This window comes from Acanthopagrus latus, chromosome 20 (assembly GCF_904848185.1).
Source record: "Acanthopagrus latus isolate v.2019 chromosome 20, fAcaLat1.1, whole genome shotgun sequence".
Lineage (NCBI taxonomy): Eukaryota > Metazoa > Chordata > Actinopteri > Spariformes > Sparidae > Acanthopagrus > Acanthopagrus latus.
The window spans coordinates 3,188,063-3,207,430 of NC_051058.1; the positions used below are offsets into that span (position 1 = coordinate 3,188,063).

Consider the following 19,368-nt stretch of genomic DNA (forward strand, 5'->3'; position numbering starts at 1 on the left):
TTTCGGCGGGAGACAATCCCTTGCCGTTGGTTTAGACCCTTCCCTGCTATCCCCGGTATGCAACCGTAATCTCTGAGCAGCGCGTTCTCTGTGATGCCGGTGTTATTGAGCATGCCTCTGAGGAGGGGTTATTGACATATCAACACATTTAATATGGAACAGTACAAAACAGGTACAAGTACAGTAAGTCAGATCCTCATATAGTGAAGCATTTTCCAAAGTGAACTTTCCAGACACATTTATTGGGCTGATAACATTACTCAAACACAGTGTATGACCATTGTAAACCATAAAACAGAAAGAAGGCATCAGCTCAGACTGAGAACTGCTCCAGACTTCAAAGTGCGCCAAGCTTTTTAAAATTCTCAACTTTTTGTCATTTTTTTTTCTTCTTTTTTTTAAATCCTCTTTATATATCTTTTTCATTTCATAATTCATTACTCTTCTTTACATTTTCAGTTTTCTGCAGTATTGATAATTATAATATGTACAAACGAGGCCAAGACACTGGTTGCTCTGAGGCCGTAAGAAAGCCTGTAAATATTTGCTCTTCTCCCATGACATGACTCTAGTTTTTGGAAAAATGACAAGGTAAGGCTGTGCTCCCTCTCTGTTGCTTTTGCTGATTGCATGCCTTGTTGGTGACTGTAATGGAACATCCGTGAGAGTGCAGCTGACGGCTCTGTCTCGACCGGTGGGATGGTGGGCAGTGACTTAGTCCTTGGATCTTCCCACTGATAGCAACAACTTTATGTACAAAGGCTTTAGAGTCCCAACGTTGTCCTATTGATTGGGAGGCTATCAAATAAATGCTTCCACATTATTTCTTCTTCTTCTTCTTCTTCTATTCTTTTTTTTTTTTTTTTCAGTGTCTTCTTTTGGTCGTCTCCCAAAAAAGTATCAAAATGTCTGTGTAGATATAGTTGTACAGTGGGGTAGAGAGCTTGTTAGCGCGTGTTAGATCAAGGGTTCGAACTGTTCTCGATGTATGAAAAGAATCTCTTTGCCCCGCAATGCAAAGTTCCTTGGTTCGTAGAATGTCCGGTGTCGTTTGTCTTTGTACAATGTCATGAAATAATCTTCGATGAGATGCAGCCTTAAGCCCGCTTTCGCATCTCCCTCGCCTCCGTCCTCGCCTCCGTCCTCGCTCCTCATCTCTGACGCTCATCTCCACGCTCATCCATGGGAGGCTACTTTAGCAACCATTCGTTCACTGGAAGAGAGGAGACGGACAGGAGTGAGAATACTGATTTATACATGCGGCACCCTCCACAGTTCAACTGCTCTCGGGCATTTTTCACCCTAAGCCCCCCCTCCCCCGCCCTGCACCGTATTTCATCTTTAGCGATAAAATATACTTTATAAGGGATGGTGCTGAACGGGGCGAATGCACCTGGCTGTGCGGTGGTGGGTGGGCGGGGATGGGGTGGTGGTGACAGAATAATTTTTTTTCCGCCCCCAAAACCGAGAGGGACACAAGAGCAACACTGTAATCTGATAAAATGTGAGAGAAGGAATTTATTGCAGTGTGTTATCATAATCATAATTCCTTACACCCATAAACGCACACATATACACAGCGCGATTAGCTTCCAAACCTTCCTGACGATCGCCCCTCGCCCCGCCGCTCCTGCTCTAAAGGTTGACCTTACACAAATCACCAGCGAGACGCATTTTCCCTCTTAATGGCGGCCCCCCCCCCCCCCAATCCCTCCGCCTCCCCACATCAGCTTGAAGGTCTTAAAATTTCCAAACAATTAAATAAGCACATCTGCTTTTGTGCGTTGCTGCGTCTCCTCTCCGGGGCCCTCCGCTAAGTGTGTTTTGTTTGGCGATCAGGAGGGCCTGAGGTCGGAGGCAGGGAGGGCCGAAATCTCCCCAACAACTGCTGCACAGAATAAGAATCTCATCTTTTAAGGGTGAGAGGGGGTCGCGAGTGCAGCAGAGCCGAGAAAGAATGAGAGAGGGATGCAGGCAGAAAGACAATCGCGGTGTGTGTCTGCCACAGTACAGTAAATCCTGAACAAGAAAAAAAAAACAAAAAAACAAAAACAAAAAAACCCCCAAGGACTTAGGCTGCCTCTCGCCTTCATCGTATGTACGCTTTGGGAGTGAAATTCAACATTCTGTGCAGCACGCGCCCAGAAATATTGGCTGAAATGAAGAAGAAGAGATGACAGACCGCAGCTACACCTCCCAGGTTGCAGTGAGCTGTGACACGCCAGTTTTCAGCCTCCCGACCGCCAGATCTGTCAGTCAGGGCCAAACAGGTGTTTTTCACTGTCCAGCCATCTGACTTCCTGCTGCCTGTTTCTCTTTCTCCCTTTCTCTTCAGCGCCATCACCGCACTGCCCTCCTGCATTTTTACCAGCCGTCAGCCGAGTCCCCGCTCGGCACTCAAATTAAATATTAAGTGTATTAATTACCAAGCAATAATCCCCCGGAATTTATACGGTTGTCGTATCTAAAACAAATTACTTCAGAGGTTTCAGGAGCTGATTCTGAGAGTTTGGTGAGGAATCCTTTATCACGCTCACTGACCAAAAATCACATCTTGTCAGCTGCGCGTTAGGAGTTGATGGGTTGTAAACATTTCAGAATGCAAAATGAAATAAGCTGCTGGGACTGACACAGCTATGGGCATTCTAAATTAACACCTCCAAAGAGAATTGTGTTGAGACCTTCCCCTGCAATCGAAAGATTTAGTTTAGTTTCCATTTTGGGTCTTAACCGTGTTCTTCTGCTCAACGTTCTGCGGGCGTTCTTGCAACACAGCTACTTGTAACTCTACCAGGAGCTCTATAAATCCCCTCGTTACTGTCGTTCTAGGAGGCTGCACATGGCCCCGGCACAGAGAAGCTGCTGGTTATCACTATGTTAGCAGTTACCTTATTGACAAGTAAAGCTATCAGCCCAGAGATGCTCGGGGCAGAGCAGCCTGGGGGCAGCAGAGGGAAAACCGGCAATTATTTCCTGCGTTAACACATGACCCAGTTTCATACAAACCACTTAATAAAGCTAGGGAGCTGTGTTTTTGTACAGTAATCTATATGGTAACGAAATTGGACAAATACTGAATATATGCCCCCCGAGTACAGGACGAGTCATCAGCATTTTTAATGATTTTCCAGGAAGCTACATATTCTAAAATACCATTAAAAATACGCACAGAACAGCTTTTTTTTCTCCACCACTTTTGGGCCCCATGCTGCCATATAGCTGAGATGGAGGAAGACATATTTGAAAAAAAATCAAACACTTAATTTAACATCTTGACTTCACTGGGACTTTACATTGCTCCCCACTGAAAACTTACTGAGCTGTAATGTAAAGTGCGACCTGACAGAAGAGGTTGTGATAATCTGGCTACACTGTCGGCTTCTTCGCAACCTGAGCCTGCTGCCTACATGTTTCTTTCCCCATTGTGGCCCCTGCAAAATAAGGGGGACATATTATGATCTATTATGTTACTTTAGTGTCTAGTGTACAAACATATGGTTATATATTTTTTTCAATTCAATTTGATGTAGAAATAGGCCTTTGTATTTATACACAGTAAAATCACTTTATTTTACTTTTTTTTAAAAAAAAATTGAACTTCCTTTGTAAAATAGATTTCTGCATTCACTTCTCAGACCTTCTGAATGGCTGCTTCAAACTGACACACCGACACCCAGCAGAGGACAGGAAGCAACCAAAACACTGAAGAGTCCAAATTTGAGTGGGAATGTCATGAATGCTATGGTGTTGCCCAGATGAACCTGCGTGAATAGATTCAAGATGAAATCCCCAGAATAAATATAATTGAGCACAGGAATAGAAATGAGATGCAGAATGGCAGCTTTTGGGTTAAGTCGATCATTTTCTACCTCGGTACTGGAGCTTCTGGGCCCTGTTGTTGGGGCAGTCTTTGCCCTGCATGCTGAAGTTGATGTTGGTGCGGATGCAGCGGTTGTTCAGCGGCTGGACCGGGCGGACGTTGTCGCTCATGCTCAGGAAGATCTGAGACGGCTGGTTCTGGCTCAGCAGCCGCAAGGAGTGCATCTTAGACGGGGACAGAGAGAAGAGGAGCCATTGAGGAAAATGTGGCCAGAGCACCGCAGACACGTGAGCCAGGCAGTTTGATTCACTGCACTGTTTCCCAGGCAGGGTTTAAAAAAGTTTCACAGGCAAAATCTACAGCAAAATCTCAGCTTCCCATTGAGTCGCTGGTCGCTGTGCTTCAGCCACGTACAGGTTCGGCGACTGACGCTCACCTGCATGCGCGTGAGGTACACCGGCTTGTTCATCAGGATCCACGTGGCTGTCTCAAAGCACGGAGGGATGGTCATGGATCCATCGTAAGTGATGAAACTACTCGTCTCTGGGTAAATCTCCTCTATGTTCAGGCCGGTCAGTAGGTACGCATCATCTGCAGAAAGAAGAGCAGAAAACAAAAAGGAGAGGGGGGCCTTTAATGTTAATGTAAAGGAAACAGCGCTGTAGTTTCACATTGTACCAAAGCTGCACAAATAAAATAATAATAAAAAAAGAAACTGTCTGAAGTAGGTAAGAAGTAGGTAAAATATGCATACGTCATAAGAATCAAGCAATTAGAGAAATTGTCTCTTTTTAACACAGTTGTTTGCAGGATGCACGGTAATGAAGCCATTCGTCTTTTTTTTGGTTATGTTAGATTAATGACTGTAATGTGAGGACGGTGAAACCGAGTAAGCCGTCTGACCAGGCTACAGAGCAGCTTCTTTCCTCAGCCTGGTGAGACTCCTCGATTCTTCCCAAGCGCTCCGCAAGAATTGTTGTAGTTGTTGACACATCTAATCGAGTGGCAGACACAGAACTAGCCACTTGTTTTGTTGATGGTCTCGTTCCCTTATAAGTGGAGAGGAGTTGCAGATTCAGGTGATAGTTCTCTGCAGATTTATTTCTTCCAGACTCCTCACCCAGTGTCAGACAGCAGCAGCCACACAGAGAGAATCAAGCTGCTAACCCATCACGGGTCTGGTTATCGACGACCAAGTATTTTTCTTGGAAGCCGCAAGTTTACCTGACACACCCCCCACCCCTGAGCGTGCAGCCTTGTAAACCCCCGACGCTCTACTACTCATCCAGCTCTGCGCTCATCTGTCATAACGCATTTTTCTCACTTCTTGTTACACGTATCATTCGCTGCTCCATGAATGACAGGCTGTTGGTGTTGCAGCACAAAACCTCCTTTATCCGAACTGTCTCCACTGTCAGGACGCTAATTAGACAGGCTGCAACACACTCATTCTTCCTCTTCACTCCCCGGTAGCACGAGCTCAGAAACTTGTCATCTATTGGGCCGCGTTGACAAATGGACTGTCTGTTCGGATGCGGTCGCCGTGGTGGGCCTGCTGCAGCCTTAACGCTAATTCAACTGTGCTTTGCATTGCTATTAAATACTGCATCTTGTAAGCAGTACAAATAATTTAAAAAAAAAAGCTATTTAGAGAAAAACTAGAATGCACTCAGTGCCGAGGCCCAAGAGCCCCCCTTTGTAGCCTGCTCACTCAGCGATCTGCAGCTTCACCCACCAGCTGACCTGTGGGTGGTGGGTGGCAGGTTTGGGTGAGCTGCTAAGAGAACAGTCGTGGGTTTGGACAGGCGGGCGATGAGGGACGAAGCAGCATTACCTCTGAAGAGTCCTTGTCTTACGGAGAGATCGCCGTCACACAGCCCGCCTCCTCTCCATGCTGGTTCGAGCAGCGGCGTGCGTTTCCTCGAAGCTTATCAAAACTTTTTTTTTTTTTTTTTTTTACACGGCGCAGCCAAACACTAGGCTTAAACGCCGAGACTCTTAGTTCAGTGGGAAGATGGGAAGAATATGTTGTTCTTTTTTTGTGTGAGACAGAGAAAACGGGAGGCAGAGCTTCGCTTCCATTCAACAGTAAATACCTCCGTTTGTTGAAATTCAGATGTTTTCACTGCTGTCAGTGGCGGGGGAAAGAGGAAAAGGGAGAGAGAGAGAGAGAGCTCTGTACAGGACTCCTCCGCCCCCGCAGCAGGATCAACAGCACACAGTTTTCCCCTTTGACTTATCCTCAATTGCACTAATGTAATGCATAAAGTTATTTTGTGGGTCAGTTTGGGTACGGGCTTTTGATTTGTGCATATTTTTACAGGTTGGACAGTATGGGTTGGCTCTTGTAACAGGGAGATATTAAAAAAAAACCCTGACTTGCACATCACTCATACAGACCAGCCGCCTAAATATGACTGAAGCTTGATGTTTTTACAATAAGACTATTTAACACTTCATGCCCCATTAGCGGTAAGCTGCGTTAGCTCTATCAGTGTGTGTCTGCCTTGTAGGGGTGGTGAAAAAAATCGATTATTGATTAATCACGATGATAATATTGACAATTATGAGTCAATTATCAAATTTCCAAAGATCAATTTTAAAAAATAATAAGAATAATTTGTAATACAAACCGTCTCATGCATGACAGTCTCATATGTGACCATTACAGCTCATTATGTCAACAGTTAATGGAAGCTAATGTACTTCAGATGAAAGCTGTGGATGATAACCACACAGGCACACATAGGTGTGAGTTTCTTAAAGCAATGGCAGACGAGTGGGGAATAGAGAAACACGACCTGGTTCTCGTCACCGACAATGCTTCTAACATGAGTCTGGCTGCTGAGCTTGGCAACTTTCTTTTAACAGTGAAAGACTACATTTTAAACAAAACAGAAAATAATAATTTTGATATTACAGTTACACTCTACAATATTGAAGGGGCTGTGAGGTGTTACTCAAAAGAAAAGTAAAATCATTCAGCAGCTGACTGATGTGAAATGGAAGATCAATTATCGTTAATAATTGTAAATCAAATCGATAGCCGTTAATAATCGAAAATCGAATCGATAATCGCTAATAATCGAAAATCGATTTGTAAACGAATCGCGATTTCAATAATCGGAATTGAATCGAATTGGGAAATTGGGCTGATTAACCAACCCTACTGCCCTGGACAAACGCACGGAGAGATAGCTAACAGCTAACTAGCTACAGTTGCCTGTGAATTTCATACAGGTTTGTCATTCAAAATCAGGGGGGAAAAAAAAAAAAAATAGGTGCCATAGATTGTTACAATAGTCAGAGTGTGAGAAGACGCACTTTGTTTGTCACTTGCCAAGCTACTTATATGCAACAAAAATCCCTTTTGTCCCAGAGGAAGAGCTCTCTGTTCATCCCAAACACATATTTTCTCTCTGCCGGCTCTGATCCTCTCCATCCTGTCTGCTATCACCAGTCCACCTCCAACACGTTCAGGTGTAGAGTAGCTCTGTTGCTGATCTTTGATCGTGCGGATGAAATAAATAATTCTCTTTGGATGGTGTGTGTGTGTGTCTTTGTGTTTGTGTGTGTGTGTACATGTGTGCTTTTTCAAAAAAAACAAAAAAAACATTGGCCTGCTTCATTACTGGCTGTGAGAGGTGTATGCCTGAGGATTCCTGAGCGTGAGGGGGCGGTCCGTGACTGTGTGTATGTGTGTGTCTGCGAGATGTGTGAGACAGTGTATCTGAGGGACTTTTGACAGCTGTCAGAATCCATGCTCTTCTCCAGCTCCTCCAGCTGGACCCGGAGGAGCACCCCCTGCCTACCCCTAGCCTGGAGCCTCCTGCTCCACCCGGTGCCTCTGAGACTCCTCCCAGCCACAAGGGGTCAGTGCGTTTATCCAGCAACTCACCGCTCCCCCCCATTAATCCAATTATTTGTCTCTTTTTTCAAGCTAGCCCCGGGCGATCTGGGCCGATGCTGCCTTTTCCGGCATGGCAGCCTGGCAGAGGGAAACCTCTGGAGAGCAGCTGTCGACTGCAGCCGAACACGCTGCCTCACCAACAGCCTCGTCCAGCTATCACGAGTTCCCGTGCAGGCACAGCTCCATCCCCTGTCCTGCAGCAATTACCTCTTTGAGCTGAAAATAACGATGCTTTAAAAGATCAGAAAAAAAAAGGGAAAATACAAAAATACAAAAAAAACAAAGACATAGTTTGACCGTTGAACAAAGGAGATGTAAGGAATAGTCTGTATCCATACAGCTGAGGTCATGCTCTTTTGAAGCTCAAATGTACTGTTGTGTGCCATGTTGCACATCAGATAAACACGGGGAATCTGACAAATCCTTCTCATTTCAACACTTGTAGTAGCTGAAAAGACGAATGAATAGAGATCTGGAGCGACAGTGGGCCACATTTCAGTGTAAAGCAACATATTTCATAAGACACTACTGTTAGAGCTAACAATGACATTTTCTAGCTAATATTATCTTTCGATATTGTTGCGCCATATGATGGGAAACAGGTCATTTGATTCTGAAACAAGCACATCCTGGAGACATTTAGCATGAAACGACTTCGACCCTGGTGATTATGAAATTAACGTTTGAATCTTTTTTGTGATCAAGCTTGTAATATAACGTGACGCAGTGTAATTAGCAGATTCCCTGCGTTTGTGTAACTTTGCAACCCGGAACACAGCAATACGACATTATATCCTCTTGATAACAGCATTTGAGCTTCCCAATCTGAGTGTGATGTCTGAGGAACATGGCTGCTGTGTGAATATGGCCTATGTATTGTTACCCTATAGCAGTAACCTACTGCCAAGACCCGTTGTATTTCATACAAGACACATTTGCACATCTAGTGTGTAGTATTTCCTCACAATGTCTGTCCTTGTCCTATGCTACCATATCATACTTGAGACATAAGTTAGCATCTCTGTACTACACTGTTTTTGGAAAAGCTTTGAACCCCAGCCAAGCTCATTTTATCTCAGATAACATGGCATTAGCCAAACTCACTGATTAACGTTAGTCATCCTGAAACTCTTGTCATACTATACAGCAACGAAGCATGAAGCTAACGTCCGTCTTTCATGTGACTGTTGTGACAGCTATGCAGCATGATGTGCCTATCTGTTTGTGTTATTTTTGGTTATGAATTGTAATTATAGTAGGCTACTTGGTTAATTTCAAATAGGCCAATATAGCCACCGATTGCATATGTTTGACCACTCTGCAGGTTTAAAATGAGGCCTAATAAGCACGTTAGCTGCAGCTGATAACATCTACTTTGGAACATAGTCATTTCCAATGTCAAATTCTGACAGTTGTGTCCTGGAAATAAGAGGCTGCATTATTCCATCTGAAAAAAAAAAAAAAAAAGGACCACCGTTTCAAAGTCTACTTAGAATCAGAAGTGGTAAATCTGTCACTGTAAGCGCCGTAACTGCATGACAAATTGGCAAATGGCAAATGGTTAATTGGTATTTCGAATAAATTCATTAGGGATAATTGCACGTGGTCACTTACTTTTATACGTTATTCTTGTGATGGTGTCTCTGTTCAGCATTCGATTCAGGAATGAATTTGAAGTCTCGGCAATCTGGATAAGAAGAGAGGAAGAGAGAGTGAAAAAGGGTCAGGTTAAATGACAAAAAAAATACGGACTTATCATGTGAATGATATCATAATGAATTGAGAGCCCATCTAACATTAGACAATATTTAATCTACTCAGTCCCGTACTTTAAAAGGATAACGCAACCTTTAACGGCCATAATGTCTAAACCCGCTGATATATTTTGCACAGTCAGAGGCTCCTACACTCTCTTGTGCTGCTGCTTTCCCTTCTGGAAAACAAAGGCTCCCACTGTTTTCAAGAAACCATTAAAAAACAGCTCACAGACACACACTGCTACCAGGACAAAACACAATCCATCTTTTTAAATAGCAAACACATTGTGCTGTTGTCCTAACATGACATTACAATGGATCACAACAAGTTTTATTTTATCAGAGATGAATGTTAGCATTGCCGCCATCGCCCACTGTGCGCTCCTCTTTCCCTTTAGAGCTTTACGCAGGTTAACATTGCAGTGTGATGTAGCACAAGCACACTGTTTTAACTACTTTTTAAAATTCATTTTGAGTCGTACACGCTACAGTACTGTCTCGTAAGGTGTCTGCAGATGTTGCATAACTTTTGGGGCGAGATTTGGAGCATGTTAAGATGCTTTAAACACAGTGTAAAGTTCTGACCCCATGCTGTTAGCTGTCAATGCTAACTCGCCGTTCACGGAGCCCTGTAATGGTTGGACCAAATGTGTTCGCGTCTTCGGTACTGGCAAGCCAAGGGTAGCTTGAGCGATGAAGCTGCATGTTTAAATCGACCGAAGTTCTCCTTTAAGTCATGTTATAGGAAGGGTCATTTTCGTTTGACTTCATGTTGATGAAGTCCATGCCTGTTGTTTTGACCACTGAGCCTCTTGAAGTCCCTCTGGGGCCCGTTCTGCATGCTTTATACTTGATTTTAAGTGTCTTTTTGCATCGATACATGACAAATCCAAAAATATCTATCTTGTAATGTTGATTTCAAACACGTGGCCCAGTCATACACCTACATGTTGGTGTTAATTGGTGTTTCAGAAAAAAAAAAAGAAGTGAATATCTGGGCTGGACTGATGTTACACCATGGTGACTACTGTTCATCAGCCATCTGGCTCACCAATGTACAACATGGTTTTCTGCCTGCTTGTCACCAGTTCTTACAACATTTTACAGTTTCCAAGAACAGCAGATAAATATTAGGATGACGTTTCTCTCTGACAGCTGTGCAGGGTATTTGGGCGCTAAGGCTGTTCCAGAACACACGGCTACAGTAAGTGTACCGGTAATTGGTGCTGAAGGGAGTGGTGACACGTAAAGCAGACTAAAAGCGAAAAGCATATGTAGAGCTTTGTGTATGCTATTTGTATGTAATGTATTTTCCATTAGTTGCCTGGAAACACATGCTGTTATTGATAAAACAACAAAGAAACATTCGCAGCCATTGATTGATTAAAACCACACTGCGGCCTTGTTTCACCCTGAAGTTTACAGGGAGTCTACTTGATTTGATCAGCTCTACTCAATCACCCAGTGAAGATGGACTTGTAAATCAACCATGCATCACAAGGTGTGGAATGTTCTGATATGGATGTAGGTCCTAGGATGTTGGGCCACGTAAAAAGATGTTCCGAATACCATTTTTGGGGCTCTGAGGCTTCAGTGACAATTACCAGAGAGTATTGGAGGCTTTGACCGTGTTGGCTGAGGGAGCCATATCTTGTGGGACCAAATTTGTCCACACGGTTCAGAAATGCTCCCTCACACTGATGCTTTTTTTTTCGCCTCTGCTTTTTATACGCATTTTGGGATGTAAATACCACAAAAAAAAACAAAGATCCATTTCTCAGTCGTTAAGGAGCAAAATGAAAAATGATAATTCAGTCTTTATCCGCTGACCCACGTGCCGATAGAACGTCAGGTGGTTTCATGGTCCGCAAAACATTTCTGCGGATTCACAGTAATAATCTTTAATAATTGTTTTGCCTCTTGTTCTGTCTGTCCGTCTTATCTGCTTCCTCTTCAAGATCAAATTCAAGCGTTTGAATGCTGAATTAGAAGTTGTTTGTCATGGCAGTGTCAGCCGTTGTGGTAATTTGCTGACCACAGAGGCTTGAGTGAAAATCTCTGAAATATAGCCGCCACATTAACTCCATCCAAAAGCTGTAGAGTCACTTTTAATTCTTCGCTCCACGGCTACCCTGCTTGACCGACTCCTTTGTTCAGTGAAGTCTGAGAAGTGTGGAGCAGCTCCGGGCTAATAGCTGGGGGAAGCACCTCACTTCCAACCCCGTGCCCTTCTTTGACTCCTCTGCCTTCCTCTCTGCTTCATCTATCCCTCACTCATTCTAGCTGGGCCTCACAACTTTAATTGTAGAGATGTCTTTGGGCAAAGTGATTAAAAAGACGTGTGCTTGTCCTCCCCGTCCCCTCACTGCAGCCTAAATGAGTTAGTCTTTGACCTGCTCCCTGTGCTCTTCAGGCAGGCATTATGCCTTCACTCAGCCACTCGTGCTGCTCGCGACTTCCTGTCTCTCGCATTTAAATCGTTTTCCTGGAAACGCACCTGAGGGGATTCAGTCAGGTCTGTCTCTTCTATTCCGGGAACGTCTGCACATTAGGCGTGAGAAAAGTACATACTTAGCAGCATATGGCTGAATGTCGATCAGCCACAAGATACCCACAAGACACATCTTGAGGAATTACATATTTCTCGCTGTTACATCAGTCTGCAATCATGTGAGTGAAATGTCCTTGTATTCGCTGTGAAAGCCTGCCCCGATGTGTGCCCGGTTTCCACCTAGGCCCCCACCATAACTGCAGTCACCCACTGCCGTCCTTAATGGTCCCTCACGACTTCACGCCGAGAACGGGGGCTTCCTGGCATTCTGAGTCACAGTGATGGAATCGGAAATCTGACAAGGCCTTGGAAAGCATGAGTCACTGAAAAGTGAGAAAATGGAGCTTCTGCTCTGAGAAAAAAAAAAATGTGGCTAATTACCACCTGTCTGCCAAGTGCTACTACCGAGCAGTCTGACCTGCTGAATCATGGCTAAGGCAGTGGAAACCAAGAGGCGTTAGCAGATAACCAGTCAGAGTGCAGTTGGGTGGGAGTGCGAGTGGGCGGCAGGTGTGCGCTCGGAGATTTTTCAAAATCTTGTCGGATATTGCCAAAAAAAACAAAACAATTTGTGACACGTTGCCACTGACGAAATATTGTCTTCCTTGCCCCTTCACTACTTCTGAATGAACTCTGCTGCAGTGATTTTTGAAGATACAATATGGAACATTTTCGCTTTCAAATGTTTAAAAAACGACTAGACCTTTTTATGTATGTGGCTGAGTTTTGTACTCACAACTTGCAGTGACTCAAACATTTCCAACAACGGTCAAACCCAGAGAAATCTCAGATTTAACCGAGGTAATGGTGTGTTTCATTCGGTCGCCTGCAACTTAGCATAGTTTGAATGAAACTTTAAAACATGACTTGATCTGTAATCTGCTTTATCAGCAACAGTTTAGCCTTTTTAGTATAATGAAGAATTACTTTGTGCTTGTGCGACGCTAAATGGTTAAAGTCTTTGTTTTAGACATTCTTGCAGGTTGGTAACACTGACTTTTACTACTACTTTCATCAAAAAGTCCACAATCAGTTACAAAAATGGTGGTTGTTAAGTTAAGATTTCAAATTTGTAAAACCAAACTGGAGAGAAGTATCCCCGATCTGACAGCTTATGTCAGCACACTTTAAGGATAACTCCACCAATCTCACACGTTTAAGTGTGTTTTTTATTGAGGAGTGCTTCTGCATATGTGACAAAAGTAGTAAAAAAGCCCTTTGTGGCTCCAGAGGAAGCTGCGTGTAATCTGATAAATAGAGGCCACATAAGGCGTCATACCACATTTTGGAAGCCTGTTGCAGTCCTGCTTTCTGACTGACTGAAGCCGAAATGATGCACTTTCTGCATCCGGATTGCTGAATGGTCCTCGTGATGTCATTTTCATCATTAGGGATTGAAAGCGCAGGTTCTGTGCACACATCCACATACCTCCAATTTGCTGTGACTGCATGGACGTGGCCACTATCGTAAGTGTCTGCATATGTGTAAAATGTGTCCTTCAAGCAGGACTACAACACATTCTAAGTGTCCGCAGTTAACTTGGAGTACAATCCAGGCCTTGAACTGATTAAAAAGCCTCTGTAGTGCTGTTTTTAAAAAAAGGGAGTTCTTGAAAGTACTATGGTATTATGACTACACTTGTCGAGTCCCTGCTCTAAACAAAGAACCAGTGGAAATCCTTCCTTTTACAAAGCTGCAAAGTGGCAGCTATTGCGTGTGCCTTTGAGTTCTGGAAGTAAAAGTATCTTTCGTTTTCTAAATGGACATGTCAGGTGACTGACAGTGGGAGATCTTCCAAGGATTAGACAGAGACAGACTGGTTTTACCAACTGAAATATCAGTAATATAATTTATTATTCACATCACTAAGAAATACCTGGTTGCTAAACACATCATCCAGTTGTACGTCTGACTTATTCTTAGACTGTTGCTCGGAGCAAACTAGTTTAAAGCAGGGAGGAGCGCTGGGGTGTCAGGTGGGAATGATTAAATGGAACGGAACACATTTTGGGTTCAGTTCGGAACAACACACTCCCCCACTGCTGAGCATGTAAAGGTGAAGTAATTGAGTTATTAAATTTGAATTCCTACACACACACACACACACACACACACACACACAGATATATATAAATATATATATATATATATATATATATATATATATATATATATATATATATATATATATATATATATATATATATATATATATATAGCTCTGATGTAGTAAGTAACACCTAAATCTTTAGCTCTCTGTTTTACTAATAGTCATTTTTTGTATTATACAAAACTATATTATGATTTTTTTTTTCTTTGACAGTTTCTGTATGCCTATTAGCAGCGTAGAGCTGCACATTACTTCTGGCTGTCGTGCACGGCAACCACACCTGCTGCAGTCCACTTCCCCGAGCCCAGCTCCTCTCTCTCGCATGTCCTAGGACACACTCTGCTGCCGGCTGGAGGGAGGGAGGGAGATGAGGAGGGCTGACCTAGGTCAGCGCCTCCTCTGTCTCTTCAAGACTAAATGATGGTCCCATTGACATTGGGGAGCTAATTAGCAGTTAGCGGTTGAACTTTCCAGCCTAGTGTGCACAGTGCTGAGGACGCTGTCTGCCTCTTTGATCTCTGAGCCTCTCACTCAAGAAGGGGACCTCTCATACACAACAAAAAGGCGAGGGACTGCCGCCACTGTGGCTGACGCTAAGCCAAGAATCCCAATGTTTCAACCTGTAGGATAATTGGATTGCTAATTGTTTGTGAGTTCTTGGCTTGAACGTTTAGACACTCAAAGGGAGCAGGAGAGTGGAGGGGTGGCAGCACTGAGACCGCCGCGCTTTCTTTATAAATGTTATCGTGGCTGCTAGATAAGATTCACACGATCAGCCTGACTTACAGATACATTAGATCAGAAAACAAACACAATAGTACTTAATTCAGTTGAGTTGAATATTGTAATCAACTGACACACGCATAGTCGATGTGATTTGTCTCTCCCTTTTCGACCCAGTCACCAGAATAAACATAAACACGGCAATATACGCTTCTGCACAACCGTGGATACATTTTTATGCTTTTCTCTCATTTTTTTTTTTTTTTTTGTCACAGCGCTGTGCTTATGCTCTGGTTAGGGTTAGGAAAATATCACGTTCCATCTTGGAATACCTGTTTGGTCACCAAAAATGCAGATGTCCAAACTTACAATCAAAAATATCTGTTTCATAAGCTCATCATAAACTCAGCTGTGATTTTCACGACGTCTCCTTAAAAACATCCACTGGTGTCCCCGTTAGGAATGTTGAAAAACCGTCTTGACTTGGTGTTAACTGGTTTCGCAGCCTTGAAAGTCAGGTCATCCACATGTAATGTTAATGTCAAAAATGGTACACAGCCTATGACACGTACAAATGTGGTCATATCTGTGGTCTGTAGGAGTGTAAACTGCCAGCAGGGTGACTGGGATGTTATATATGTTATATATAACATTTGAGCATGCTTCTCTAACAAGAACCAAGGCTATATTCCAATCAAAGGCCACCCTTTTTCTCCTTTCATGGTCATATCCACACCTATAGGCAGATTTAGAGTCGTCATTCTTAACCCACGCAGGCAGCAGGTATGGGCAGCAAAAAAAAAAAAAAAAAAAGACAGATATATTTGAATCCTTTGGGGATGAATCTGGTGTGGATATAACCCAATCCTCTCATGGCCCCGCCGTTGCTCCCCCCCCAGGATTAAAACTCCCCTGCATCTTGATTAAATTACATCTTTCACTTCCTTTCGCGCTAGACGCCTCGCACTTCTTAAATGGAGACATGCATGGCCACCTACCCACAGTAGATGGATCAAGAATGTATTATATAACATCGAGCTAGACAGGATTAGATTTTCCCTGAAAGATTCACTGAAAGGAAACTTTGAAAGAACATGGACATCTGAATGAACTAAAGCCATAGAATGCTCAAATGAATGTTCTGTACACGCACATACTTACGCATGTACAGTCTTTTTTTCCCCCTTTATCTCAGGGATCCAAGCATGGAGTGAACGCACAAAAAAAAGACTTAGACTTCAATGAGCAAAATGAGAAAAAAAATGAATGTGGTTTGAATCACCAGGCTTACCATCACACTTCAGATTTATGTTTATGTTAAATGCAATGAGACAGACAGGCAGCTCTTGTTTATGTATTTTTTTTCTCCTAAATTGCAGATAATTATGAAACTAATGCTGAAAAAGGGGTTAGAGGCAAGATCTCCTGTCTTTTGATTTGCAAATTTCTTCAAAAGCTGGGAAGAGTCCTACTGATTCCAGCAGTATGTAAATGACATTTGAATGTACGGTCTTTTTTACCCGCCTAAAGGGACACCGCGAATGATCACTAAAGATGATATATCGATAACCATGTGAGGAAACCCCGCTAAAACACTATTGTTCTTAAAACAGCGGCACCAAGCACATGGTCCTGTTACTCCCCGTTACTGCCGTATGTTACACAAAAAAGAAAACTAAGTTAGATGAACATTACTTTGAAGAAACTGTCCTTAAAATCAAGCGATGTAATTAATTAAAAATGGTTCATTTGTAGTCGTTAGTTATTGTTCACTGTATCAGCAGCCCTCAAAAAGAATGTTGTGAGTTCTGACAAACATTGCAGCTGTGACTCGCTGGATAATAGTTTAAACCTAAACGCTGTTCTGGAAGGTTTTACATTCGGAGAATGAACGAGAAAAAGACGGTAAACACTCCATGTTTCTGACCATGTCAGTACTTCTTCACAGGAACAATTGAATGAACACTCCACCTTCAATTGAGTCTCCTGGACAGAACGCGAGGTTCAGTCTTGATTCATTTTGCACCACATGTTCCATCCGTGTATTGTATGCTTAAACCCTGATTAAATCAGGTCATGTTCCTTGCACGGTCCTTGTAGCTCGTGGCTCAAATTCAATGCAGTGCACTTAGTATTATGATGGATTTCCAAGCTATAATCCATAACAAAATGTGCACGTTGCAGCTTCTGTATCATAACTTCCAAAAAACCAAAAAGTTTGTTAGTGAATACACACTGACAGGTATATTACACACATGTGTGAGGCTTACCTTCATGAATATGGACACTATGACCAGTCCATTGGGGCTTTTAGCAGCTTCTGTATAATTTGTGTACAGCTCATGATTGTAGTGTATCAGTTGAACCTGGAACATAAAGAGAGGACATAAAGTGAGTCACGGAATGAATCTCTGCAGTCGGTACAACACAGTGTGGCTGAAAGCCCTTCCCAGGAATCTATATCATAGTCACCTAAATCCCCCCCCCCCCCGCTACATCACGTCAGATGATTTAGAAGGAAAAATCAATACAGATCAAATCTCCCCCCGTGGATTCACCAACAGCCTAAGTGTGATGCAGGAAGCCGTTATCGCGGGGGAAAAAAGTTATATGCAGCGTAGATGTGGAGAGCAGTAAGAGGGACATAAAGAGACGAGGATTCTGTCATCATCTGCTCCAAGGCCAGCGTGCTTTCACAGGCTGAGGTGAGCCAGCTAAACCATCTCCCAGCGTGAGGTTAATGTTTCACTGACGCAGATGCTCCATCCACTCCAGCTGTTCAATATTCCTGCCTTTTAATGATGTTTGGACGTGGGCAGACGGTGCTATTCAACTTTCCAGCTCACAAATGTGGCAAGTGCTGAAAGGGGAGCCAACAGTTTAAAAAAAAAAAAAAAAAAAAAAAAAAAAAAAAACCATTATGACACAAATACAATGAATAAGAAGTTTAGCACCAGCAGAGATAAATCCATCCGTATACCTCTATTCTTGTTTTTTTTTTTTTTTTTTTTTAAAGCTTATTTTCTGTGAGCATTTTAATGCTTTATGGAAAAGTTGGCAGTGGAGGGACGATAGTGCTGGTACTGTACTGATACTGATACGCTGCGCTTCACGGTCAGTGCCCTCACCCCTTGCCCTGGGCCACCAGGGTGCTTCTGGGGGAAGAAAAAGTACATAGTATGCCAAAGACTGGAACGGATAAGACTACAAGTTTAAAAATGAAATAAATCTGTGGGTGAGGAGTTAGAAAGAGAGTCCACCAGAACTCTGCAGCTCGCTTTTTTATCTCTGCTTGAGGCGAGTGGCCAAAGTAACAGCTAATAGCGCAACACACCCAAATCTCTGGCCATACTGTCGGTGGTTGATTTGCATTATAGGTATGGTTTTCAGCAGGTTCTGACAAAAACAAAGAATGGAGGGAATAAAAAACGAATATATTACTGGTTCTGCTGCATCAGTTTTAATCATTAAATGCTAAATCAGTGGAGTACTCTTTTAAAGGTCCATTGTGTAGGATTGAGGGCAATCTATTACCTCAAATGGAATAAAATATTCATAAGTATGGTTTCATTAGTTGAAACTAATAACTTTTAGAGATAGCAAGTCCTCCTTTACAGTGTCAGCCATGTCTCTACAGTAGCTCAGAATGGACAAACTGGACACCGACTCAAGAGAGGGCCTTTTGTGTTTTGCCATATTTTTAGCTGCGACCATAGGGGATAGAGGATTGTGAGATGCAAGATATTCCATTGATTACAACATGCAACCACACCTTTGAAATGACACTTAATCCTATGGACTCAACCTTTAAGGCTATATTCAGTCTTTAGTGCTGCGTGAAAAAAAAAAAAAAAAACACCACTCCATAAGCAGCAGGGATGAAGACACATGGCAGAGGGTCACCTGTGAAAAAAGTTTGACTTAACGTATGTTGTATTGTAACAGATGTCTCCAAGCACGGCGCTGTTATATTTGCTAAAATTGACATTGCGATCTTACGGTAGATAAGATACAGATCAACTGATTTTCTGCTTTTCTGCTGGACAAGTAAGAACTCCTGCTTGATATATGTTTCATTCTATGTTTTAACCACAAGGCGGTTAAGATGGCGGCAGTTACTGTGTTTTTTCAAGGTGTTTCCCCGGTGTCCTCCCTGTTAATCCAAACCAAACCCACCTGACCCACCAAACACCCTGGAAAGTGACAAAGTTTTTCGCTCTGAATTACATGATAAAATAATCGCCATCAGTAGACTGGACACTGCCTGACTGTGTCATTCGTGGGGAGGGAGGCTGTTTTCTGGGGGAAAGTTCACTGAAACCTTGGCCTGGAGGTCTGACCGTCACGGTGATTTATTTCCAACACAAACACTTGGCGAGTTAAGGGTTTTTGCTGGTGACAGACGCTGTTTTTCGGCCAGAAATGTGACGAGGAGTCGGTAGGACAGGCGCGAGGACAGACAGGATGACAGACGCTTTGAAATGCCACCCCTTGCT

At 43.1% G+C, this 19,368-nt stretch overlaps 1 protein-coding gene across 1 annotated transcript in view; it reads right to left on the bottom strand.

Annotated features, from left to right (window-relative positions):
• Positions 1–850: 850 nt before the first annotated feature.
• The window catches only part of ca10a (carbonic anhydrase Xa), a 224,576-nt gene continuing 206,058 nt past the window's right edge, over positions 851–19,368 (bottom strand). Inside the window, exons 5-9 of the mRNA XM_037080344.1 lie at positions 17,143–17,238; positions 9,345–9,417; positions 4,257–4,411; positions 3,870–4,044; positions 851–1,213 (exon numbers count right to left, since the gene is read on the bottom strand). Coding sequence (XP_036936239.1) covers positions 1,191–1,213; positions 3,870–4,044; positions 4,257–4,411; positions 9,345–9,417; positions 17,143–17,238 — 522 coding nt within the window. The 3' untranslated portion in view covers positions 851–1,190. The remainder of the gene's footprint in view (positions 1,214–3,869; positions 4,045–4,256; positions 4,412–9,344; positions 9,418–17,142; positions 17,239–19,368) is intronic.